A 24,627-nucleotide genomic window follows, 5' to 3' on the forward strand; every position below is an offset into this window, starting at 1 on the left:
GAGTGTCGGAGGAGCGATCTTGTCCGATCCTAATCGTTTGGGAGTTCGTATCCGCGCACACTAATGGTTGCTCTGGTAAGCCTTTATTACTCACTTAAGTTGCTGTAGTGAAAGAATTTACGTGGTCAAGCACCTGCACCAGAGATACCTGTGATCAACTTTAACGTTTCATTCACTTATGTTTCACTTAATGAACATTTATCTCCATGTGTCTGGGGCCTTGTAAATCACTTTACTTATTCAAGGCATGGGACTTGTTTTGATTTGTTTTTTGATTTTTTTGATTCGCTTCACATAATCATATTTTTGTGTCTCACATTTTTTACTTTTTCACTTTTGAGTTTTTCAGCAACAAGTTGTGGTTCAAACAATTTTTTGCTTTCACACCAATTTTGAGTAACATCTTTTTTGGTTCAACAACCAATTAATTTTTAATTTTTTGTTTATTGCACAATATATATATATATATACATTTTTTACTATTGATGTTCAAATTTTGGAATCACCAGTTCTGAAGTTTTTTTTTTTTGATCAATTGCCTTATTGTATTCAGTCACATGTTACATTTATTCATAGTAAGCGCTGCACTGTTTTTCACATTTCTGTTACTTAGACCTAGTATCTGTTTTTTTGTGTTCAGCCGCTGTTTTTCTTAATTTTTTCTATATTAACTAATTTATCACCAATCGCAAGTTTTACATTTTGTTTAACCATCAACCAACCGCCATCCTGAGAGGATCCCACCATTAACCAACTAATGTCCTGAGAGGATCCCGTCAGCAGCCATCACCCAACCGCCATCCTGAAAGGACTCGACTAGCAACCATCAACCAACCGCTGTCCTGAGAGGATCCTGAAAAAAAACATCAACCAACCGCTGTACTGGAGGGAGTACGGAGCAGCATTTTCTCCAGAAAGATAGTTCAGTATTTATTTTACATCTTCTATTTCCATCTCAACCTGACTGTAAAAGTTTCATATTAAAGATAAATGCCAGACTAGGAATGAGCTGAGGGTTTGGTTTGAATGTAAGTTCAGACTGAATACTTCGCAATCGTCCCAATGCAGAATGTTTATGGTATTTGGTGTAGACTAATGTGACATATTCCTGTTGTCAATTATTTTTAAGGAAGCACCTGGTGCTTGTCAACTACTTGCCTCTTCTGGTTGTGGATCCCCAACCATGTAAGCAATGGGGTGCATATAGAAGGTGACATACCTACCTAGATATTGCCACGTGGTCCTATTTAGGCAATGATGTCCTGGTGCTTGTCAACTACTTGTCTCTTCTGGTTGTGGATCCCCAACCATGTAAGCAATGGGGTGCATATAGAAGGTGACATACCTACCTAGATATTGCCATGTGGTCCGATTTAGGCAATGATATCATCACTATCCCCATCCCTTCACTTAAATTGGCAATGTCATCTTGGGGAGCTTTCATTCGCCAAGTGCTGTCATCTGTTTTTCGGCAGGCATTGGGCATGATGATCGATCCTCATAGTTTTTTTGTTTTTAATAACGGACTTGTGTTTTTGTTTCGTTTGTTTACACGTTAATTTTTTGCGAATTAGTAAGGGTGCTATATACCCCTTACTCATTCACATGGAAGGAGCAGTATCTGGGTGCTCCCATATTGTTTTTGAGATTCCAAGACCCCCATAAGTACCAAGCCAGGGTTGTAAGGATGAGGCCCTCGTCTTTATTTTTATGTGGACAAGGTGCTTTGCTGGAGAGTCCCTGGTTGCTGGCAAGACATTCTCCAGGTTGAGGGCATATGGCCTGGTATGGTTCAGGAGTAGGGGAGGGGTGCACATGTTTGTCCCTCTATGCCTGGACTGCCAAGCTGCATGCTTGAATTTAGGGAGGACCTCACACTGTTCATTTTAATAACATTTTTAAGACCCTCATATAGGATAGGTGTCTGGTATAGATAAAGAGAATCCCTGGCCATGTAAATAAATAAGCTAGGGTTTAAAAATGGTCAGGAAATGGGGGAACTAGTGTGCCCCCCCCCTTCCTGAACCATACCAGGGCATATTCCCTTAACATACAAAGGTACACCCCGTACCTTTGCATGCAGGTTGACACTCAAAGCACATTGTTCCTATGGAAAGGGCCTCTAATCCACAAACCTGGCTCGGTGGTTGTGGGGGTCTGGGGAAGGAGAGCTTAGTAGAATCTGGAAGCTCCTGGTAAGAGTAGAAGGGAACCCAGATGCCACTCCCCATGTGAATAAGTAAGGGGTGCATAGTACTGCTATTTAGAAATGTAAATAAAAACACAAACAATTTTGAAAAGTCCTTTAATAAAAGAACGCCCCCCCCCCCCCCCCCCCCAAAAAAAAGTCTCACAAAGTACATTCAGCGTTAATCACAATTGCTGATGCCCGCTGAAAGAAACAAAAATGCTGCCTGCCGACGCACGCCATAACCCGACGACTGCTCTGGCGGATATCAGCCGAAATATACAAAAAGGGGCAGGGTCTCCCGGGTGAAGTCATTGACCATATAATGGTCATGTCCCTATAAAGTCAATGACATCACCCGGGAGAACCAGTCCTTTGTATATAACCCACCTGAGCTGTCAAGATCAGACTTGTGTCGACAAGGGGTATTTGTGTTTTTAATGTTGATGGGTTGTGATTTACATGGATCTACATCGCTGGATGATGTGGAGGGGTGTATATCCTATTTCTGTGCATGGTGCATGTGTTTTGTTTTCAATTAAAGGGTGTGTCAAAATCCGTGTTTTTAATGACACTTTTTTTTTTTTTGTGAATGTGTAGGGGTGCCCCTTATTCATTCACATAGTGGGGCCAAAAGCTGTATAAAGGGGTACCAGATTTTGATAAGGCCCCACCCACAGACCTCCTACATCCACCGGGCCAGGGTTGTGTGGAAGAGGCCCTTGTCCTCATCTACATGATTGCTTTGCTGGAAAAGATGGGGTGTGTCATGTGGCCTGTTATGGTTCAGAATAACGGGGGTGGGGGGGGGGAGATTGGCATCTATACCAGACCCTTATTTAGGATAAGGTTCTGGTATAGATGAATGGCATAACCGGACCCTTTTTTTAGTTAGCAGAACTGTACATATACATATAGCGACTGTACATATGTTGCCTATGGGGGAACAGCCATGGCTGCAACACCGCTATGGGAATGCTGCCCATTGAAGGAGCTGAGAGGGTTTTGAGAGGGGTTCCCTTAGAAAGCCAATAGATTGCCACCACATTCCGGGATGATCTGTAAGCCATGTAGGGAACATAAAGCATTAAAGCGGAGGTCCACCCTAAAATGGACCTTCCGCTCATCAGAATCCTCCCCCCCTCCGGCGCCACAATTGGCACCTTTCAGGGGGGAGGGGGGTGCAGTTACCTGGATAATCCAGGTAACTGCACCCACTTCCGGGATAGCTCTCTGCGGAAAGGGGCGTAGATTACGCCCCTTTCCGCAAGTGCCCCGCTGCCTGCTGGGAAAACACACAGATCCCAGAGGCAGCGGGGAGCGTCCTTATTGCGCAGCGCGGCTCGCGCATGCGCAGTAGGGAACCGGGAAATGAAGCCGAAAGGCTCAATTTCCTGATTCCCATACCCAAGATGGCGGCGGCAGCACCCGAGAAACGATCTACAGATCGGCTTCGGGTGCGGACATCGCGGGCGCGCTGGACAGGTAAGTGTCACTATTTTAAAAGTCAGCAGCTGCAGTATTTGTAGCTGCTGGCTTTAAAAAAAAAAAAAAAAACGCGGAGTCCCGGCGGACTCCCGCTTTAATACATATACAGGCACCTTTGAAACCTTGTCTGCACCCTTCAGCTCTAGTCTGGTGCTATTAAATACAGACCTTACTGGCAGTGCTCACTGTAGGAGTGCACAAGAACTTAGCCAATTTAAGCTACCTTCAGCACCGCTTGAAGGAAATTAAGTGTTGATTGGCCTTTACAGTTTGTATTTTGTATGCATTCTTCCAATCTGATTAAGTAATTTAATACCATTAGGGTATTTGGGAGTCGTATTTCGTTGAAGAGGATATAAACCTTTAGATCTTTGCAGAAGATGAGATGATCTCAAATAGATGAGAAGTCCACGTTCTGCTCATCATGATCTCACCTTTTAGATCCTTGTGGAAGATCAATCACCGTAGATCTGTAGCTCTCACATAGACAAAAGGTCCATGTCCTGCTCATCGTGACCTCACCTTTTAGAACTTTGCAGAAGGTCAATCACTGTAGACCCATGGTTCTCACATAGATGAGAAGGCCATGTTCTGCACATCATGACCTCACCTTTTAGATCTTTGTAGTAGGTCAATTACCCTAGACCTGTGGCTCTTACATAGATGATGAGCAGAACATGGACTTCTTATGACCTCACCTTTTAGATCTTTGTAGTAGGTCAATTACCCTAGACCTGTGGCTCTCACATAGATGAGAAGTCCATGTTCTGATCATCATGACCTCACCTTTTGGATCTTTGGAGAAGGTCAATCATCGTAGACCTATGGCTCTCACATACAGTAGATGAGATGCCCATGTTCTGCTCATCTTGAAATTATCTTTTAGATCTTTGCAGAAGGTCAATTACTGTATACCTGTGGCTCTAGCATTGATGAGAAGTCCATGTTCTGCTCATCATGACCTCACCTTTTAAATCTTTGTAGAAGGTCAATCACTGTAGACCTATAGCTCTCACATACAGTAGACGAGAAGCCCATCTTCTGCTCATCATGTCCTTACCTTTTAAATCTTTGCAGAAGGTCAATCACTGTAGACCTGTGGCTCTCACATAGACGAGAAGTCTATGTTCTGCTCAATATGACTTCATCTTTTAGATATTTGTAGAAGGTCAATAACCATAAACCTGTAGCTCTCAAATAGATGAGAAATCCATGTTCTGCTCATCATGACCTCACCTTTTACATCTTTGTAGAAGTTCTATCACTGTAGATCTCTGGCTCTCACAGATGGGAAGTCCATGTCCTGCTCATCATGACCTCACCTTCTAGATCGTTGTGGAGGTCAATAACCGCAGACCTTTACAGAAGGTCAATCACAGTAGATCCGTGGCTCTCACATATACGAGAAGTCCATGATCTGCTCATTATGACCTTACCTATGAGTAGGAACACCTCACCTGAGGATTGGTATTGGTCACAAACAACTCCTAAGGTGAAACATCTACATATTTCCTTCAGAAGGTGGTTAGCATAGAAGTAACTCAACATACAGCGTATATACATGGAGAAAGGCATGTGAATAAAAGCCTTAGACAAGCCAAGTCAATGAGTGCATTGCCTTAACTGAACATAATATTAACTATGGGATAGATGTAGTCCATGTTATGTTCATCGGGACCTCACCTGTGAGGAGGAACTTCATATCTGAGGATCCACGATTGTGGATAGCTACACATTTCCCCCAAATTTTGGCCAGCATGGATACAACTCAACAAAGATACATGGAGGAAGGCTGGAAGAGGTGCAAAGCTGGAAACCATGTGCAGTACAGCCTGCAGGGTGCAAGGAGGCCTCCCCCTTTACTGTGCTTGTGGTCAGTGCACACTTCAATATTGGTGACCATTGGTGTGTTGCCCCATACCATTGACGTTCTGTTGCCGATGCATTAGTTGTATTTACATGTCTGAGAAAAGCTTTACAGGTCCCACTGCATGACATTAATTGTAGGGATGAGTTAGGGGTGTTTGGACCAAACTTTGGCTGTTCAGGCATTTGGACAAACTCCCAAACATTCACCCATTTGGTGGGAGCGGAACTTCATATACGAGGGCTGTACTGAAACCAATGCCGAAGTGGGCATAACGTCATTCAAATTTCACATGTTGGATAGAGTACCTTTTGCTCTTTATCAGGGGTCTCCAAACTTTTGAACGGGCCAGTTTACCACCCCTCAGACTTTAGGGGGACTGAATTGTGGCCAGTGAGGGTGGAAAATTGAAGTGGAAGGAATAGTGCCCCAATCTTTGGTGTCAGTGGGAAGAATAGTGCCTGATTGTTGGTATCAGTGGAAGAAATTGCCCCTCGTCATCGGAGTCAATGGGAGGAATAGTTCCTGATAATTGGTGTCAATGAGAGGAATAATGCTCCATCACTGGTGTCAGTGAAAGGAATAGTGCCCCATCATTGGCGTCAGTGGGAGAAATAGTGCCCCATTATTGGTGTCAGTGGGAGGAATAGTGCCCTATCATTGGTGTCAATCAATGGAATAGTGCCCCATCTTTGGAGTCAATAGGAGGAAAAGTTCCCTATCATTGGCGTCAATGGGAGGAACAATGCTACATTATTGGTGTCAATGGGTGGAATAGTGCCCCATCAATGGAGTTAATAGGAGGAATAATCCCCCATCATTGGTGTCAATGGAAGGAATAGTCCCCCATCATTGGTGTCAACGGAAGGAATAGTCCCCCATCATTGGTGTCAATGGAAGGAATAGTCCCCCATCATTGGTGTCAATGGAAGGAATAGTCCCCCATCATTGGTCCGTGAAAGGAATAGTGCCCCAAGGGCCAAATAAAGAGAAGCAGAGGTCCACATCCAGTCCGTAGGCCATAGTTTGGAGACCACTGCTCAATAGTAACTCTTCTTCTTTTTCATTACAGGTAAATGATGAATTTCAAACAGAAGCAACATGCCGTCACTAAGTTCTTAAGGAGGAAGGGGTGCAGGCTATCTGACATCCGCAGAAGGCTACAAAATATTTATGAAGGGGACACCATTGACAAGAGCAATGTGCACAGATGGATTAAGATGTTTAAAGAAGGGGAAACCAACACTGAAGATAAACCACACAGTTGGAGGACCACCAAAGTCAGACAGCGTGCACCCCACCTTCATGCAAAATGTAATCATGGCATGGTGGTTCTACTTGGAATCCATTTTTACCTGCAATGAAAAAGAAGAAGGTATATACCACGATATATTCGCTAACACAGGTAAACCTATGGGAAGCTCTCCTCCACAGACCAATAAAAGACATGTCACGGCGCTCTCACCACCTGATCTCTCATATCTTCACGGCTATGAAACAAACAATAGCACATGCATGGAGATCCCCATCCCGTAACTTCGAAGAAGTCAAATCGAGGCTTCAGGGCACCTTTATCATGGAAAAAACGAACAGTGGCCTTGGAAGACAAGCATGACAAGTTCCTTTCTATATGGAAATCTTGGCTGGACCGCTAACCTGTTTAGCGATTCACTCCGCGACTGACCCAACATCCGAAACTAAAGGCGATCACCCACTCTTTTACTCCCCTACTTCTTCAAGCTGTGCTGGAAGGACCCCTGCGGTAGACTCCCCTCTTTTCTGGTCTTGTTTCTTTCCTCTTCTTCTTTCTCTTCTGTTTTCCACCACTCAACCGGCTCCCCTTGATTCTTGCCTCCTTTTGGGAAGGCTACCACTGCCTCACGCCTCCTCACTACAACGTATTATTTTGGTACCAGAAAAAGAAAAGTAATGCCGCGTACACACGAGCGAATTGTCCGGCGTGCTTAGTCCGGCAAACAATCCGGCGGACTTTCTACCGAACGGACTTGGCCACACACGGACACACAGAAAGTCCGGCGTTTGCTAGCGCGATGACGTACAGCACGTACGACGGGACTAGAAAAAGGAAGTTCAATAGCCAGTAGCCAATAGCTTCCTTTTTTCGTACTTGCTTCTGAGCATGCGTCGTTCTTAGTCCGCCGGACTAGCATACTAACGAACGTATTGTCCGCTGAAACCCAAGTCCGGCGGAAAGATTGGAGCGCAAAAATACTTTCTTAGTCCACCGGACTTCACGCTGGAAAAGTCCGCTGAAGCCCACACGCGATCGAATTGTCCGCTGAAATGCGCTACCAAACGTGTGAAAATATGACCTATGTAAATTAATAAAAAAGGTTATGCCCACTTTTGGATTACTTCCTATACTAGGGGTACGACTTCCGCTATGGCACATGACAGCTTTCCACTGTCAATGCTTGTTACGGATGCCGGAAGGTGCAGGCACCACCAAGTCCTTAAGAACCAGAATGTCACTGGCCCCTCAGTTACATGGCCATGTAAGCAAAAAAAAAAAAAAGTGTGGAGTTCCCACCCTTTTTCATATTAGGACCTTTTAGTCTGGTATGGATATTAGAGGGGTCCCCCCAGGTAATTCACACCAGAGCCTTAAATTTTGATATGGATTTTAAGGAGGACGCCATGCAACAAAAAAAAAAAATGCATGGGGGTCCTTCTAAAATTCCATATCAGACCCTTAATCTGGGCATACGGCCTGGCTAGCCAGGAAGGAAAGGGGGTGAGCATGTGAGTCCCCCAGCCTGAACCATGCCCTCAACATGGGCGGGTGGCACCTTGTCCCCATGTTGATGAAGATAAGGGCCTCCTCCGCACAACCCTGGTCTGCTGGCAGGGGGCAAGGGCCTCATCCACGCAACCCTGGTCTGTGGTCGTGGGGGTCTAATGGCAGGGGGCAGGGGCCTCTTCCCCACATCCCTGGTCTATGGTCGTGGGGGTCTTCTGTCAGAGAGCAAGGGCCTCTTACCCACGCCCCGGGTTAGTGGCCATTGGGGTTCTGCTGTCAGTGGGCAAGGACCTCTTCCCCACAACCATGGTCAGTGTTCATGGGGGTCTGCTGGCAAAAGTCTCCTCCTCGCAACCCTAGGGCAAAGGCCTCTTCATCACAACCCTAGCCTGTAGTTGTGGGGTTCTCCTGGTAGAGGGCAAGAGCCTCTTCTCCACAACCCTGATCAGTTTTCATGGGGGTCTGCTGGCAGAGAGCAAGAGCCTCTTCCCTACAACCCTGGTCGTGGTCGTAGGGTTCTGCTGGCAGAGGGCAAGAGCCTCTTCCCCACAACCCTGGTCGGTGGTCGTGGGGTTCTGCTGGCAGAGGGCAAGAGCCTCTTCCCCACAACCCTGGTCAGTTTTCGTGGGGGGTCTGCTGGCAGAGAGCAAGAGCCTTTTCCCCAAAAACCTGGTCGGTGGTCATAGGGGTTTGCTGACAGAGGGTAAGGGGCTCTTCCCCACAATCCTGGTCGGGGGTCATGGGGTTCTGCTGGCAGAGGGCAAGGGCCTCTTTCCCTCATCCCTGGTCTGTGGTCATGGGGATCTTCCGGCAGAGGGCAAGGGTCTCTTTCCCACATCCCTTGTCTGTGGTCGTGGGGATCTTCTAGCAGAGGGCAAGGGCCTCTTAACCACAAGCATGGTCTGTGTTCATAGGGGTCTGCTGGCAAAAGCCTCCTCCTCACAACCCTAGGGCAAAGGCCTCTTCATCACAACCCTAGCCTGTAGTTGTGGGGTCCTCCTGGTAGAGGGCAAGAGCCTCTTCTCTACAACCCTGGTCAGTGGTCGTAGGGTTCTGCTGGCAGAGGGCAAGAGCCTCTTCCCTACAACCCTGGTCGGTGGTCGTGGGGTTCTGCTGGCAGAGAGCAAGAGCCTCTTCCCCACAACCCTGGTCAGTTTTCGTGGGGGTTCTGCTGGCAGAGGGCAAGAGCCTCTTCCCCACAACCCTGGTCAGTTTTTGTGGGGGGTCTGCTGGCAGAGAGCAAGAGCCTTTTCCTTAAAAACCTGGTCGGTGGTCATAGGGGTTTGCTGGCAGAGGGTAAGGGGCTCTTTCCTTCATCCCTGGTCTGTGGTCATGGGGATCTTCCGGCAGAGGGCAAGGGCCTCTTTCCCTCATCCTTGGTCTGTGGTCATGGGGATCTTCTGGCAGAGGGCAAGGGTCTCTTTCCCACATCCCTTGTCTGTGGTCGTGGGGATCTTCCGGCAGAGGGCAAGGGTCTCTTTCCCACATCCCTTGTCTGTGGTCGTGGGGATCTTCTAGCAGAGGGCAAAGGCCCTCTTAACCACAACCATGGTCTGTGTTCATAGGGGGTCTGCTGGCAAAAGACTCTTCCTCACAATGCTAGGGCAAAGGCCTCTACCTCACAACCCTAGTTGGTGGTCGTGGGGGGGGGGGTCCGCTGGCAGAGGGCAAGGGCCTCCTCCCCACAACCCTGGTCGGTGTTCGTGGGGGGTCTGCTGAAAGAGGGCTTAGAACCTGGAAGATGAAGGTGTGTTTCTCTATTACAGATGCGCTTGGTGGCACGTGATTTTGCATGGGCATTAACAAGGTGTGTTGGGGTGCCATGAAGAACTAACAGCACCGGGCAAAAGGGATGCAGATTTTTTATTTTTTTTGTTCTTTTGTGGGACTGTGCTGGATTTAGCCTGCGTTCCCACGTGGCAGAAATTTGAACCTAGTCTTAATATCACAAAGCACACCTTTCTCGTCAACTTAAAAACGATACAGGATTATAAATGTATATATATTTATTACATATACACACACATACATATTTGTATCCCTAAAAGAACAAAAGAAATCTTATATATTTGCATCTTTTAAATTAAACCTACATCTGAAATGTACCACTTTCAGCCAGCAGGTGGCGCAACTGAGCTTGTTTGTCATGCTATGTAATCTGATCTCCCCTGCTCTTCAACCACAAGCAATATCTAACTCCTCTCTCTCTCACAATTATTTCTTCCTTGGCAGCTTCTGAAGTGCAGGGGAGATCAGACTACAAAGCTAGAGGGGCACAACCAGCAATGACACCCCCCCCCCCCCTCCTCCTCCTCCTCTCTTCTTCTCTCCAAGAACACAGAACTGTGATTGTTGTTATCTTCAGTGGACTTGCTTTTCCTTGTGGAGGGTTCCGTGCCTTAAGATTGGAGGAGCCATGTGTTTTCTGGGAGGTCTATGTCAAGGCGTGCTTCTTCCCAGCGTGAGGCAAAACATGATTTATATACACAATATTACCAAAAGTATTGGGACACCTGCCTTTACACGCACACGAACTTTAATGGCATCCCAAGCTTAGTCCGTAGGGTTCAATATTGAGTTGGCCCCCACCCTTTGCAGCTATAACAGCTTCAACTCTTCGGGGGAAGGCCGTCCACAAGGTTTAGGAGTGTGTCTACGGGAATGTTTGACCATTCTTCCAGAAGAGCATTTGTGAGGCCAGACGTTGGACGAGAAAGACTGGATCGCAGTCTGCGTTCTTATTCATCCCAAAGGTGTTCCATCAGGTTGAGTTCAGGACGCTGTGCAGGCCAGTCCTGTTCCTTTACCCCAAAACTCGCTCATCCATGTCTTTATAGACCTTGCTTTGCGCACTGGTCCAAATCATTTGGTGGAGGGGGGATTATGGTGTGGGGGGTTGTTTTTCAGGGGTTGGGCTTGGCCTCTTAGTTCCAGTGAAGGGGACTCTTAAGGTGTTGGCATACCAAGACATTTTGGACAATTTCAAGCTTCTAACTTTGTGGGAACAGTTTGGAGGACGGCCCCTTCCTGTTCCAACATGACTGCGCACCAGTGCACCAAGCAAGGTCCATAAAGACATGGATGAGCGAGTTTGGGGTGGAGGAACTTGACTGGGTTGAGTTCAGGACGCTGTGCAGGCCAGTCCTGTTCCTTCACCCCAAAAAACTCACTCATTCATGTCTTTATGGACCTTGCTTTGTGCACTGGTCCAAATTATTTGGTGGAGGGGGGATTATGGTGGGGGGTTGTTTTTCAGGGGTTGGAATTGGCCCCTTAGTTCCAGTGAAGGGATCTCTTAAGGCGTCAGCATACCAAGACAATTTGGACAATTTCATGCTCCCAACTTTGTGGGAACAGTTTGGAGATGGCCCCTTCCTGTTCCAACATGACTGCCCACCAGTGGACAAAGCAAGGTCCATAAAGACATGGATGAGCAAGTTTGGGGTGGAAGAACTTGACTGGCCTGCATAGAGTCCTGAACTCAACCCAGTCAAGTTCCTCCACCCCAAACTCGCTCATCCATGTCTATATGGACCTTGCTTTGTGTACTGGTGGGCAGTCATGTTGGAACAGGAAGGGTCATCCCCAAACTGTTCCCACAAAGTTGGGAGAGTAAAATTGTCCAACTTGTCTTGGTATGCTGACGCCTTAAGAGTTCCCTTCACTGGAACTAAGGGGCCAAACCCAACCCCTGAAAAACAACCTCACACCATAATCCTCCCTCCGCCAAATGATTTGGACCAGAGCACAAAGCAAGGTCCATAAAGACATGGATGAGCGAGTTTTCGGTGGAGGAACTTGACTGGGCTGCACCTCAACCCAACCTGAAAGACCTGAATGCAGGCCAGTCGAGTTCCTCCACCCCAAACTCGCTCATCCATGTCTTTATGGACCTTGCTTTGTGCACTGGTCCCAATCATTTGGTGGAGGGGGGATTATGGTGTGGGGGTTGTTTTTCAGGGGTTGGGTTTGGCCCCTTAGTTCCAGTGAAGGAAACTTCTAAAGCGTCGGCATACCAAGACATTTTGGTCAATTTCATGCTCCCAACTTTGTGGGAACAGTTTGGGGGACGGCCCCTTCCTGTTCCAACATGACTGCCCACCAGTGCACAAAGCGAGGTCCATAAAGACATGGATGAGCGAGTTTGGGGTGGAGGAACTTTACTGGCCTGCACAGAGTTCTGAACTCAACCCAGTCAAGTTTCTCCACCCCAGAGTTCAGGATGCTGTGCAGGCCAGTCAAGTTCCTCCAACCCAAACTCGCTCATCCATGTCTTTATGGACCTTGCTTTGTGCTGTTGGGACGGGAAGGGGCCGCCCCCAAACTGTTCCCACAAAGTTGCCCAAAATGTCTTGGTATGCCGACGCCTTAGGAGTTCCCTTCACTGGAACTAAGGGGCCAACCCCAACCCCTGAAACACAACCCCCACGGCATAATCCCCCCCTCCACCAAATGGTTTGGACCAGTGCACAAAGCAAGGTCCATAAAGACATGAATGAGTGAGTTTGGGGTGGAGGAACTTGACTGGCTTGCAAAGAGTCCTGACCTCAACCTGATAGAACACCTCTGGGATGAATTAGAGTGGAGACTGAGAACCAGGCCTTCTCAATGCCTGACCTCAGAAATGCTCTTCTGGAAGAATGGTCAAACATCCCCATAGACGCACTCCTAAACCTTGTGGACGGCCTTCCCAGAAGAGTTGAAGCCGTTATAGCTGCAAAGGGCGGAGCCAACTCAATATTGAACCCTACGGACTAAGACTGGGATGCCATTAAAAGTTCATGTGCGTGTAAAGGCAGGTGTCCCAATACTTTTGGTAATATAGTGTAGAAGACACTAGAGACAGTGCACATGCCCCAGCGATTAGGTCCTTTGTGAAAAACATTTCCCGCACTCAAGGTAGGAAATACGGCTTCTCCCCCACGTGGCATCTCTGACGTTCACAAAGACTGTCCACATCCATGAAAAGCATTTCCCTCACTCAGCACAGGAATGCGGCTTCTCGCCCCTTGTGAGATCTCCGATGTGTTTCCAGGTCCGATTTGTAAAGAAAACATTTCCCGCACTCAGGACAGGAATGAAGCTTCTCACCCGTGTGCGACCTCTTATGCACGGCAAGGCGATATTTCCGCGAAAAAGATTCCCCGCACTCGCGGCAGGAATAAAAGGGATCCGGCTTCTCCCCCGTGTGGGATCTCCCGTGTCTGACAAGCTGCGGTTTCCTTTCAAAACACTTCCCGCACTCAGAGCAAGTATGCGGCTTTTCCTCCGCGTGGGACAACTCATGCTTAGTGAGATCTGACTTGCGTAAGAAATATTTCCCGCACTCGGAGCAGGAATACGGCTTCTCCCCCGTGTGGAATCCTTCGTGTCTGACGAGCTGCGGCTTCTTTCGAAAGCATTTCCCGCACTCGGAGCAGGAATACGGCTTTTCCCCCGTGTGAGACCTCTGGTGCTTAGTGAGATGAGACTTGCACAAGAAACGTTTCTCGCACTCGGAGCAAGCATACGGCCTCTCCCCTGTGTGGGACCTCTGATGCACAACCAGATTGCATTTATCTAGATAACTTTTCCCGCACTCGGAGCAGGAAAACAGCTTCTCCTTGGCATGAGCTACCTGATGTCTAGCAAGATGGGAATGGGTCATGAAATGTTTCCCGCACTTGGAGCAGGAATATGGTTTCACCCCCGTGTGGGTTCTCTGATGTATGGCAAGTTGGGCTTTCAGTTGATACCGTTTCCCGCACTCCGAGCAGGAAAACGACCCATCGCTCCCCGCGTGAGTTTTTTGATGTATTACAAGTGTAGATTTCCACGAATAACGTTTCCCGCACTCAGGGCAGCCATAGGGTTTCTCCCCCGTGTGAGACCTCAGATGCGCATCGAGATTAAGTTTAGATACGAAACATTTCCCGCACTCGGAGCAGGAATGCGGCTTTTCACCCGTGTGGTATTTCAGGTGCACATTGAGATTGGTTTTATGCGAGAAACCTTTCCCGCACTCAGCACAAGTATAGGACTTTGGCTTTGCACCTTTGTGAGACCTCTCGTGTTTAGTAAGATCCGATTTACACACAAAGCTTTTCCCGCACGCGGAGCAGGAATACAGCCGCTGGCCCGTGTGGCGCAGCTTGTGTTCGGTAAGATGGGAGTTCTGTAGAAAACTTTTCCCGCACTCCGAACAGGAATACTTCTTCTCCTCGTGACACTTCCGATGCCTCATCAGCTTGAATTTCTGAGGAAAGCTTTTCCCGCACTCGGGGCAGGAGTGGAGCCCTTTACCCGGGTGCGATCTCTGATGCACGGCGAGGTCTTTTTTATACCGAAAAGATTCTCCGCACTCGGGGCAGGAATAGATCATCTCCTCGCCCACGTGCCTTCTCAAATGTGCGGAAAGACTGGACTTCTGCGAAAAATAGATCCCGCATTTAGAGCAGGAATACGGCTTCTCCCCCGTGTGGGACCTCTGATGCAGGACCAGGTCCGATTTACTGAGAAAACATTTCTCGCACTCGGGACACGAGTAGATCTTCTTGCCCGTGTGCGATCTCTGGTGCACGGCGAGACGGTATTTATGGAGAAAGGATTCCCCGCACTCGGGGCACGCCAAGTGTCGCTTTTCACCGGCGGGAGTACGAGGTTGCTCGGAGTCGGAGGGATTCCATGGTCTATCCACACTGTGAAGTCCACCATCCATAGTGGAGATCATTGTCTTTTCTCCTCCACAATCTCCTGTGATGTCCTCATCTTCCATTCTACAACCTGGAGATAAAGTGAGACGATCCTTCGAGGGTTTCTCCATGGCGTGTCCTGGAAAAAAATATAAAAACATCATCAATAGATATGAGAGGGTTAGTTCACTTCCATCAAGATCCCATCTGGATCAGGTAGATATGAGTGAGAAGATGTTCTCTGTGGAGGTCCCAACCAGCCGGGACTTTTCCCCCCTCTTCGGTCAAAGGTTCTTTGGTCCTCCCAGATCACTTCTACATTTACACAGCCTTGTCAGAAGAGCAGGAACCAATGGGGACTGGGAGGTCCATGCTCTTCACCCAACCACAAGCCTAGGCACTGGGACATGTGACCTCTGATAGACAAGAGGGTCAAAGTTCAGCCTTGCAGACCCTTTACCATAGAACAAGTGACCATAGGCCTAGGCTTCTGGTGATATGCAGCACTGGAGGGAGCTTGGAGCATTTTTTTTCTCCTGGAAAGAGAAGTGTTTTAGTATTTATATTACTTCTTATACCAATGAGACTTTCAACAGAGTTTTACGGTAACATTTAGCTATAAGTCGGCTGGAAGAAGAGGAACCAACCTAAGAAAGACTCGATCTGTGTTATCATATCTGTGCTACTGTAACTAGGAGTGACCCACAACCTAATACTGCCAGCTGAACCACAAATAGGGTATCAGTACAGGGAGGGGACCATCATCAACCTATTATTGGCTGATATCACTCAGCTCCCGCCCCTACTCTGGGCCAATCAGTGAGCAGTAACAGAGCAGAGATAAGAGAAGAATATATGATGGGTCACCTGTGCTGATCTCTGTAGGAGTGTCCTCCTCTATGAATGTCCTCGTCATTCCAGCATCCTCCGTATATTGCCGATCATCCCTCACATACGTCTCTTCTACTTCACCCTCAACTTTCACGTTCATCAGATCTTCACCCTAAACCAACAGAATGGCAGAAAATAACATCTGTAACATAGAAGTATTTATGATGTGAGATCACATAGAAAATATCATCTTGTAGAGTCCACACATCATCTCCACATGTCAGAGTGTTCAATCACTTTATGTTCCCGACCCTCAACTCCACCTACCTGATGATGGTGGGGGATGGTGTGACCTTCCTGTGTGGAATAACGGGAATACAGAGGACGGGGACATCTCTCTGGTGGGTTCCTGGTATTAGGTGGTTCCAACATGTCCTTGTGTCCTCCGGAAAGTTCCTCCATCACCCCATACTCCTCATCCTCCTCTTTATACTCTTCTTTAACAACAATGTTATAATCCCCGAGGTTTCCACTCTGAGTATATAATAACACATTAATTGTAACAAACATGTTTGTATTTAAATTATAACTACCAACCATTTTTGATCACCTACCTGATGATGGTGGGGGATGGTGTGATCTTCCTGTGTAGAATACAGAGGACGGGGACATCTCTCTGGTGGGTTTCTGTAGCTGGATGACTCCACCATGGTGTCCTGGTACAGATCTTTGTGTTGTTTTGGAAACTCCTCCATCACCCCATCCTCATCATCCTCCTCTTTTATCTCTTCTTTAACCTCAACTTTAGAATCTCTCAGGTTTCCATTCTGAATATATAATAAAAATGACATCAATGGTAACAATGCAGATATTGTACAGATTCTAATGATACTATCAGTGATTGTTCCTCATCTACCTGATGATGGTGGGGGATGGTGTCTTCTTCCTGTGATGAATCCCGGGAATACAGAGGACGGGGACATCTCTCTGGTGGGTTCCCATTACTGGATCCATCTGTAGGAAACACACACACTGACTGAATACATTGTTTCTATGTGTTTATCAGATGATGGGGGATGGGTGGAGCCTCCGTACTGCTCTCTCCTTTACAATAAAGTCTCCTCTTACCCGGTGATGTGAGGGGCGGCTGATTGTCCATCATGACGTCCTTGTAGAGATCCTTGTGTCCTTCTAAATACTCCTGCAAGGAGAAATTGACAGTGACATAACAGCAGTAATATCATGTGACCTCCCAGAATCCTCCTCACCTCTCCGGTCAGGTCTGTGTTTTATTAATAGAGATAAGAGTGATGTCATGTGACCCCCCAGAATCCTCCTCACCTCTCCGGTCAGGTCTGTGTTTTTATTAATAGAGATAAGAGTGATGTCATGTGACCTCCCAGAATCCTCCTCACCTCTCCGGTCAGGTCTGTGTTTTATTAATAGAGATAAGAGTGATGTCATGTGACCTCCCAGAATCCTCCTCACCTCTCCGGTCAGGTCTGTGTTTTTATTAATAGAGATAAGAGTGATGTCATGTGACCTCCCAGAATCCTCCTCACCTCTCCGGATTCCAATAAAATCCTCCCTCAACCTCCCCCCCCCCACATCCACTGGGCCAGGGTTGTGGGGAAGAGGCCCTTGTCCTCATCAACACGGGAAGAAGGTGCTTTGCCAGGGAAGGGGAATTTAGCTTGGTGTGGTTCACAATGGTATAGAGTTGGGGGCTGAACACTTGCTGCCCATCTTCCTTACCAGCCAGGTTGCTTGCCTATATCTTGGAGGACCTTACACATTTTTTTCAAATCCATATCAGACCCTCGTCGAGGGTAAGGGCTTGTTGTGAATTTTTAGGGGGAAACCCACATTCCTTTTTTTTGGGGGGGGTCCCCCCCCTTACAATCTATATCAGACCCTCATCAAGGGTAAGGATTTGGTATGAATGTTTAGGGGGAACCCCACATTTTTTTCCTTGGCATCTCCCACCTTACAATCCATATCAGGGGTAAGGGTTTGGTATGAATTTTTAGGGGCAACCCCGCATTATTTTTCTTTGGGATCCCCCCCATACAATTTATACCAAACCCTTATCAAGGGTAAAGGTTTAGTATGAACTTTTAGGGGGAATCCCGTATTTTTTCCCCTCGGTACACTCCATATCAGACCCTCATCAAGATTAAAGAAACAGTGGATGTCTCCTATCTCTCAAAGGGGCCATCAACTGAAATGGAGGGGTGAGTATCGGGACTATTGCGGGGCACATAAGGTATTTTTAGGTGGAAGACAAATATCAAGACGATAAGTCATAAAAAACAATTTATTTAAAGAAGACAAATAAGAAACATATAAAAGTATATGCAAAGTTTCAAGATACAGTTGGTAGAGACTTGTAAGGCGTTTGTTCAACTAGTTTCGCTAAATTGCTTCCTCAGGACAACACCTAAGTCTGCAGATATACAAATAAATATAAGTAAATATGAATGTATCATTAAGATCAATAGATGTAGAATTCACAAATATTAGTAAATTTAAATTTAAATAAATTCATACAGTTTGTTGAGACATGAGAGAAAGAAGATGTCATCATTACAATGTTTAGACATGGAGGCATGTTCCTACCTCTCCTTTCAAGCTCGCTCTCCGATCCCGGTCAAGCCCCAAGGGGTGTAAGGGGAAAATTCCCCCCGGCGACTGGGGGAGAAGTAAATCACAGTGCCAGCGACAAGTTGAGATACTGAAAAAGTTTGCTAGATATATAGAGATAAAATATGATCACAAAGATGAGCAGAATTGGAAGTGAAAGATTGAAAAAATAATAATAAAAATAATAAGTGGGGGGGGGGGTGTGAAAGAAACCACCAACAAGGAGAAGGACCAAAGAGACACGACCTATGTATATATACCACGGTGAACTGTAAGTAACATTTAAATTAAGATGTGTGAAAAGAACCAAACATAGTGTCTATATACTCCAAAACTGGAGGAAATTCCGTGGTTGAGAAGGAGATGCAAAGTGTGAATGGTAAGATGAAAGTGAGCCGTGAAGGATCAGAAAAAACAAAAAGTCCATTAAGAAATGAACATGAGTGCTAGATATCACTGCAGTGAGTGGAAAGGAGACAAAGTGTAGTTACTAGAATAGATATTTAAGTTCAAATATTTACCTCCTCTTCAAAGCAAAGAGGAGAAGTTTTGGGGATCCCGGGGGAAGAAGGAAGCCAGAGGACTAGTTATCTCTGGGGGATGGTAAACCAGGGATTAGCCAGAAGACAGGGGTGACAAACGATCCATCTTAAATTGGCTCAGTATTCAATGAATGTTAGGTGTTTCCCACTGGATACTAAATTGCACGTCCATGAGATAAAAAGATAAGGAACAAGTAAGTTTGAGGCCATAGGTTAGAAACTCCTGGGGATTTAGATAAACTGAGTTGATCGCTTAAGGAGGAGATTCTAACCTATGGCCTCAAACTTACTTGTTCCTTATCTTTTTATCTCATGGACGTGCAATTTAGTATCCAGTGGGAAACACCTAACATTCATTGAATACTGAGCCAATTTAAGATGGATCGTTTGTCACCCCTGTCTTCTGGCTAATCCCTGGTTTACCATCCCCCAGAGATAACTAGTCCTCTGGCTTCCTTCTTCCCCCGGGATCCCCAAAACTTCTCCTCTTTGCTTTGAAGAGGAGGTAAAAATTTGAACTTAAATATCTATTCTAGTAACTACACTTTGTCTCCTTTCCACTCACTGCAGTGATATCTAGCACTCATGTTCACTTCTTAATGGACTTTTTGTTTTTTCTGATCCTTCACGGCTCACTTTCATCTTACCATTCACACTTTGCATCTCCTTCTCAACCACGGAATTTCCTCCAGTTTTGGAGTATATAGACACTATGTTTGGTTCTTTTCACACATCTTAATTTAAATGTTACTTACAGTTCACCGTGGTATATATACATAGGTCGTGTCTCTTTGGTCCTTCTCCTTGTTGGTGGTTTCTTTCACACCCCCCCACTTATTATTTTTATTATTATTTTTTCAATCTTTCACTTCCAATTCTGCTCATCTTTGTGATCATATTTTATCTCTATATATCTAGCAAACTTTTTCAGTATCTCAACTTGTCGCTGGCACTGTGATTTACTTCTCCCCCAGTCGCCGGGGGGAATTTTCCCCTTACACCCCTTGGGGCTTGACCGGGATCGGAGAGCGAGCTTGAAAGGAGAGGTAGGAACATGCCTCCATGTCTAAACATTGTAATGATGACATCTTCTTTCTCTCATGTCTCAACAAACTGTATGAATTTATTTAAATTTAAATTTACTAATATTTGTGAATTCTACATCTATTGATCTTAATGATACATTCATATTTACTTATATTTATTTGTATATCTGCAGACTTAGGTGTTGTCCTGAGGAAGCAATTTAGCGAAACTAGTTGAACAAACGCCTTACAAGTCTCTACCAACTGTATCTTGAAACTTTGCATATACTTGTATATGTTTCTTATTTGTCTTCTTTAAATAAATTGTTTTTTATGACTTATCGTCTTGATATTTGTCTTCCACCTAAAAATACCTTATGTGCCCCGCAATAGTCCCGATACTCACCCCTCCATTTCAGTTGATGGCCCCTTTGAGAGATAGGAGACATCCACTGTTTCTTTAATCTAATCTAATGGGATGAGGGTGCACACATACTATTACTAAACCATCATATTCTTCAAAGCATTCCCCAGACCCTCATCAAGGGTAAGGGTTTGGTATGAATTTTTAGGGGGAACCCGGCTTTTTTTCCCCCTTGGATCCCCCCTTACATTCCATATCAGACCCAATTCAAGAGTAAAGGTTTGGTATGAATTTTTAGGGGGAACCCTGCATTTTTTTCCTTGGTGTCCCCCCATAACAATACATATCCAAGAAAAGCCAGACAGGGGTTTTAATCCCTCTCAAAACAAACAAAAAAAAAACCCTTTGCCTTTAGTTATACTTTAAACATTAAAACCAAAACAAAATGTTCAGGAAGATCTGCGACCCCTGGATCTCAAACTACCTAGGGGGGGGGGGGGGAATATAGATGACAAATCATGGTTACTCTAACTGATTTGACTCTATTACTGGGGAGCCCATCCGGCTGGTGGGGGCAGGTTCTGCCTCTATAACCCTATTCTTCCCCATTTGTCCTTCTGGACCCTTCACTGTGCTTCTTCTTCCTTACTTTCGCTAAGCCCGTGGCCTGCTCACCGTTGTCTTCTAAAATGGGGATCTCCCCCTGCCCTACTAAAGTGCCCAGGCCCAACTATAGACAAAATAAGCTCACCATACAGATTGCCTAGTTTGATACCACTTCTATTGAAGGTTCAAGCCCAGATACACTATATTGCCAAAAGTATTGAGACACCTGCCTTTACACGCACATGAACTTTAATGGCATCCCATTCTTAGTCCGTAGGGTTCGAAATTAAGTTGGCCCACCCTTTGCAGCTATAACAGCTTCAACTCTTCTGGGAAGGCCGTCCACAAGGTTTAGGAGTACGTCTACGGGAATGTTTGACCATTCTTACAGAAGTGCATTTGTGAGGTCAGGCACTGATGTTGGACCAGGCCTGGCTTGTAGTCTGCGCTCCAATTCATCCCAAAGGTGTTTTATTGGGTTGAGGTTGGACAATTTCATGCTCCCAACTTTGTGGGAACAGTTTGGGGACGGCCCCTTCATGTTCCAACATGATTGCGCACCAGTGCACAAAGCAAGGTCCATAAAGACATGGATGAGCGAGTTTGGGGTGGAGGAACTTGACTGGGTTGAGTTCAGGACACTGTGAATGAATGAATGAATGAAATACTTGTATAGCGCACAATACGAACTGAATCGAGCGCACCACAACTCACCCAAACTTGCTTTGTGCACTGGCGCGCAGTCATGCGGTAAGAGACCATCCCCAAACTGTTCCCACAAAGTTGGGAGCATGAAATTGTCGCCTTAAGAGTTCCCTTCACTGGAACTAAGGAGCCAAGCCCAACCCCTAAAAAACAACGCCCACACCATAATCCTCCCCCCTCCTCCAAATTATTTGGACCAGTGCACAAAGCAAGGTCCATAAAGACATGGATGGGCGAGTTTGGGGTGGAGAAACTTGACTGGCCTGACCTCAACTCGATAGAACACCTTTGGGATGAATTAGAGTGGAGACTGCGAGCCAGGCCTTCTTGTCCAAGATCAGTGCCTGACCTCACAAATGGAAGAATGGTCAAACGTTCCCAGAGACACACTCCTAAACCTTGTGGACGGCCTTCCCAGAAGAGTTGAAGCTGTTATAGCTGTAAAGGGTGGGCCAACTCAATATTGAACCCCTACGGACTAAGACTGGGATGCCATTAAAGCTCATGTTACGGGTAAAGGCAGGTGCCCCAATACTTTCGGCAATATAGCGTACATTTTTAAAAAATTGGTGCAGACTCGATGGACCTGCCTCCCGTTGACCTCAATGGCGATTGACTGATTTACAGCAGTATTTACCGATCGCGCCCAACGAATGGAACCCAAATAGATTGTCCCACCACCGGTAATAACTGCCTGCTATGATATACAGTAGGTGGGCTGTTGACATGGAGGTACAGGCAGCGTGTTTCCTCCGTTGTCTTACGTGGTTTCTTCACTTTGCATAGTATGGAAGACCCATTACACGATCACTCACTTTTGTTAGGTTAAACCGAGCGAAATTATGAGGTTTTTTTTTCCTACAGAAGGCTCCAACCGAGCGCACCCCACCACCTCACTAAAAAATAAAAAGTCTCTGCCTTATGACTTTAAGTCCACTTAACGTGCAATTGTGGACGTCTGACCAACAATTAGATGGACACGTGAGGATCCACCACATAGGCTTCCGAAAAATGCATAAGATAGCGGTTTGCACACGTATTTTTGTATAGATGTATTCCTCTCTACCAATCAAAGAAGACGACATAACGGGAGGTGCTCCTGGGTGCAAATCGAAAATATCATCTCATTACCTCCTCAGCTTCCAGTTCCATCAACGTCTCCTCTCTACTTCTTCCCAACTCACCTCTCACTCGCAACTTCCTATTTATAATCTGACATCACTTCCTGTCTGTACCTGACATCACATCCTGTCTTCCATAGAGACTTCTTGTCTGGGTCGTGGTGGGATCACCACCTTGTGGAGCCCAGAAGAACTGCAGCCCTAAGAAACTTCTTACAGCGGAACCTCACTCCCTCTATCAACATTGATTATTATTATTATATATTTTTTTTAATCGACTAGTTTTTAATTAATTATAAGGCACATACAGATCCAACTACTTTTATCTGGTTTAGCACCGTTGTTAGGGCAACAGCTGAAGCCTTACATAGCAAGGCACGGCTAGGACGTCACATGTCATAAACTCAGCCTCACCGTGCCCATAATCGCAGCCTCACCGTGCCCATAATGCAGTCTCATGTGCCCATAATCTCAAACTTACCGTGCCCATAATTTCAGCCTCACCATGCTAATAATCGCAGCCTTACCGTGCCCATAATGTAGTCTCACTGTGCCCATAATCTCAGACATACCGTGCCCATAATCGCAGCCTCACCGTGCCCATAATGCTATCTCACCGTGCCCATAATCGCAGCCTCGCTGTGCCTATAATCGCAGCCTCACCATGCCCATAATGCAGTTTCATCATGCCCATAATGCTGTCACGCCGTGCCCATAATCGCAGCCTCATCGTGCCTATAATGTAGCCTCACCATGCCCATAATGCAGTCTCAGTGTGCCCATAATGGTATCTCACCGTGCACATAATCGCAGCCTCACTGTGCCTATAATCGCAGTCTCACCGTGCCCATAATCGCAGCCTCGCTGTGCCCATAATCGCAGCCTCACTGTAGTGTCAGTGCCTGTGCCTGGATTACACAGTCTGCGGGCATCTCCCGCTGTGTGTTTCTGAGCAGAGAGTGAAATGTGTGCTCGCAGACTGTGTATGACGTATAGTGGAGGAGGAGGGGGGAGCGCTGCGCTGCAACCCCAGCTTGGCCCAAAGCGGCCCCAGGGCAGGCAGCCTACCGATCAAAAGAATTTTGATCGATCAAAAAAATTAACGATTAATCGAGGAATTGATCAGACGTCTTTCTAAGATGAAACATACGTCGGGTGGTTGACGAGCTGACGTCATTGCGGTGTACCTCGTAGATGAACGGGTGTCTGCAAGCCGGCCAGCTACTGTTTTTACTCTTGATGTTTTACCTGCATTCCGATGTAAGTGCAATTTTGTTTTTTAATACATTTTGGTTATACCGATTCACACTATGGTGAGCCTTCTTCCATCTCTTTGGGTCCCATTTGCTGTTTGCTCCGTATGCCCGCTGGATTGAGCTATCCTGGTTTGTCTTTTGGTTCCAAACTGCGGAGGGGAGCTGTGACTGCATTGATGGGCCGGACTTCGAGTTACCTTACAGGCTTGTGCAAGCTTGCCTTCTGGTAAGCGTGTATTTTGCAGTGGTGGATCACACTAAAGGGTGTTATTTGTGTGATTAAGGAGTCCTACTCACCTTCACTGATTATTCACTGGATTATTATTCACGGACTAATATTCATTTAGGACGACTCACTACTTCAATTTGCAAAGTTCATATTTATATTTCTGTTACCTTCGCGGTTGTCTATAGTATCCAGATTTTTCTTTGGGTCTATCACGGATTTTTATTCACAAATGTTTTTGTTGGTATTTGTTTTAATAAGCGCAGCTTGTCTTTTTCTATATCTGTTAAGATGTCCTGGTTGATTCTTGCTCAGGAGGAGCCTTAAGAAGTC

At 46.2% G+C, this 24,627-nt stretch overlaps 2 protein-coding genes across 3 annotated transcripts in view; one reads left to right on the plus strand and one right to left on the minus strand.

Moving 5' to 3' along the window:
* LOC143955620 (uncharacterized) overlaps positions 1–24,627 on the plus strand; it is a 231,789-nt gene that overhangs the window by 14,116 nt on the left and 193,046 nt on the right. The window lies entirely within an intron of this gene.
* The window catches only part of LOC143955555 (uncharacterized), an 89,920-nt gene continuing 78,368 nt past the window's right edge, over positions 13,076–24,627 (minus strand). Inside the window, exons 1-7 of one of the 2 annotated variants that reach the window (XM_077465617.1) lie at positions 22,823–22,870; positions 16,935–17,007; positions 16,723–16,820; positions 16,421–16,633; positions 16,134–16,340; positions 15,843–15,978; positions 13,076–15,114 (exon numbers count right to left, since the gene is read on the minus strand). In XM_077465617.1, coding sequence (XP_077321743.1) covers positions 13,286–15,114; positions 15,843–15,978; positions 16,134–16,340; positions 16,421–16,633; positions 16,723–16,820; positions 16,935–17,007; positions 22,823–22,843 — 2,577 coding nt within the window. In that variant the 5' untranslated portion in view covers positions 22,844–22,870 and the 3' untranslated portion in view covers positions 13,076–13,285. Of the gene's footprint in view, positions 15,115–15,842; positions 15,979–16,133; positions 16,341–16,420; positions 16,634–16,722; positions 16,821–16,934; positions 17,008–22,822; positions 22,871–24,627 lie in introns of those variants that run through there. The other variant, XM_077465616.1, reaches the window with a different exon arrangement.

This window comes from Lithobates pipiens, unplaced genomic scaffold (genome assembly GCF_037356315.1).
Source record: "Lithobates pipiens isolate NorthernLeopardFrog02 unplaced genomic scaffold, aLitPip1_a1.2 Scaffold_35, whole genome shotgun sequence".
In the NCBI taxonomy this organism is placed as follows: domain Eukaryota; kingdom Metazoa; phylum Chordata; class Amphibia; order Anura; family Ranidae; genus Lithobates; species Lithobates pipiens.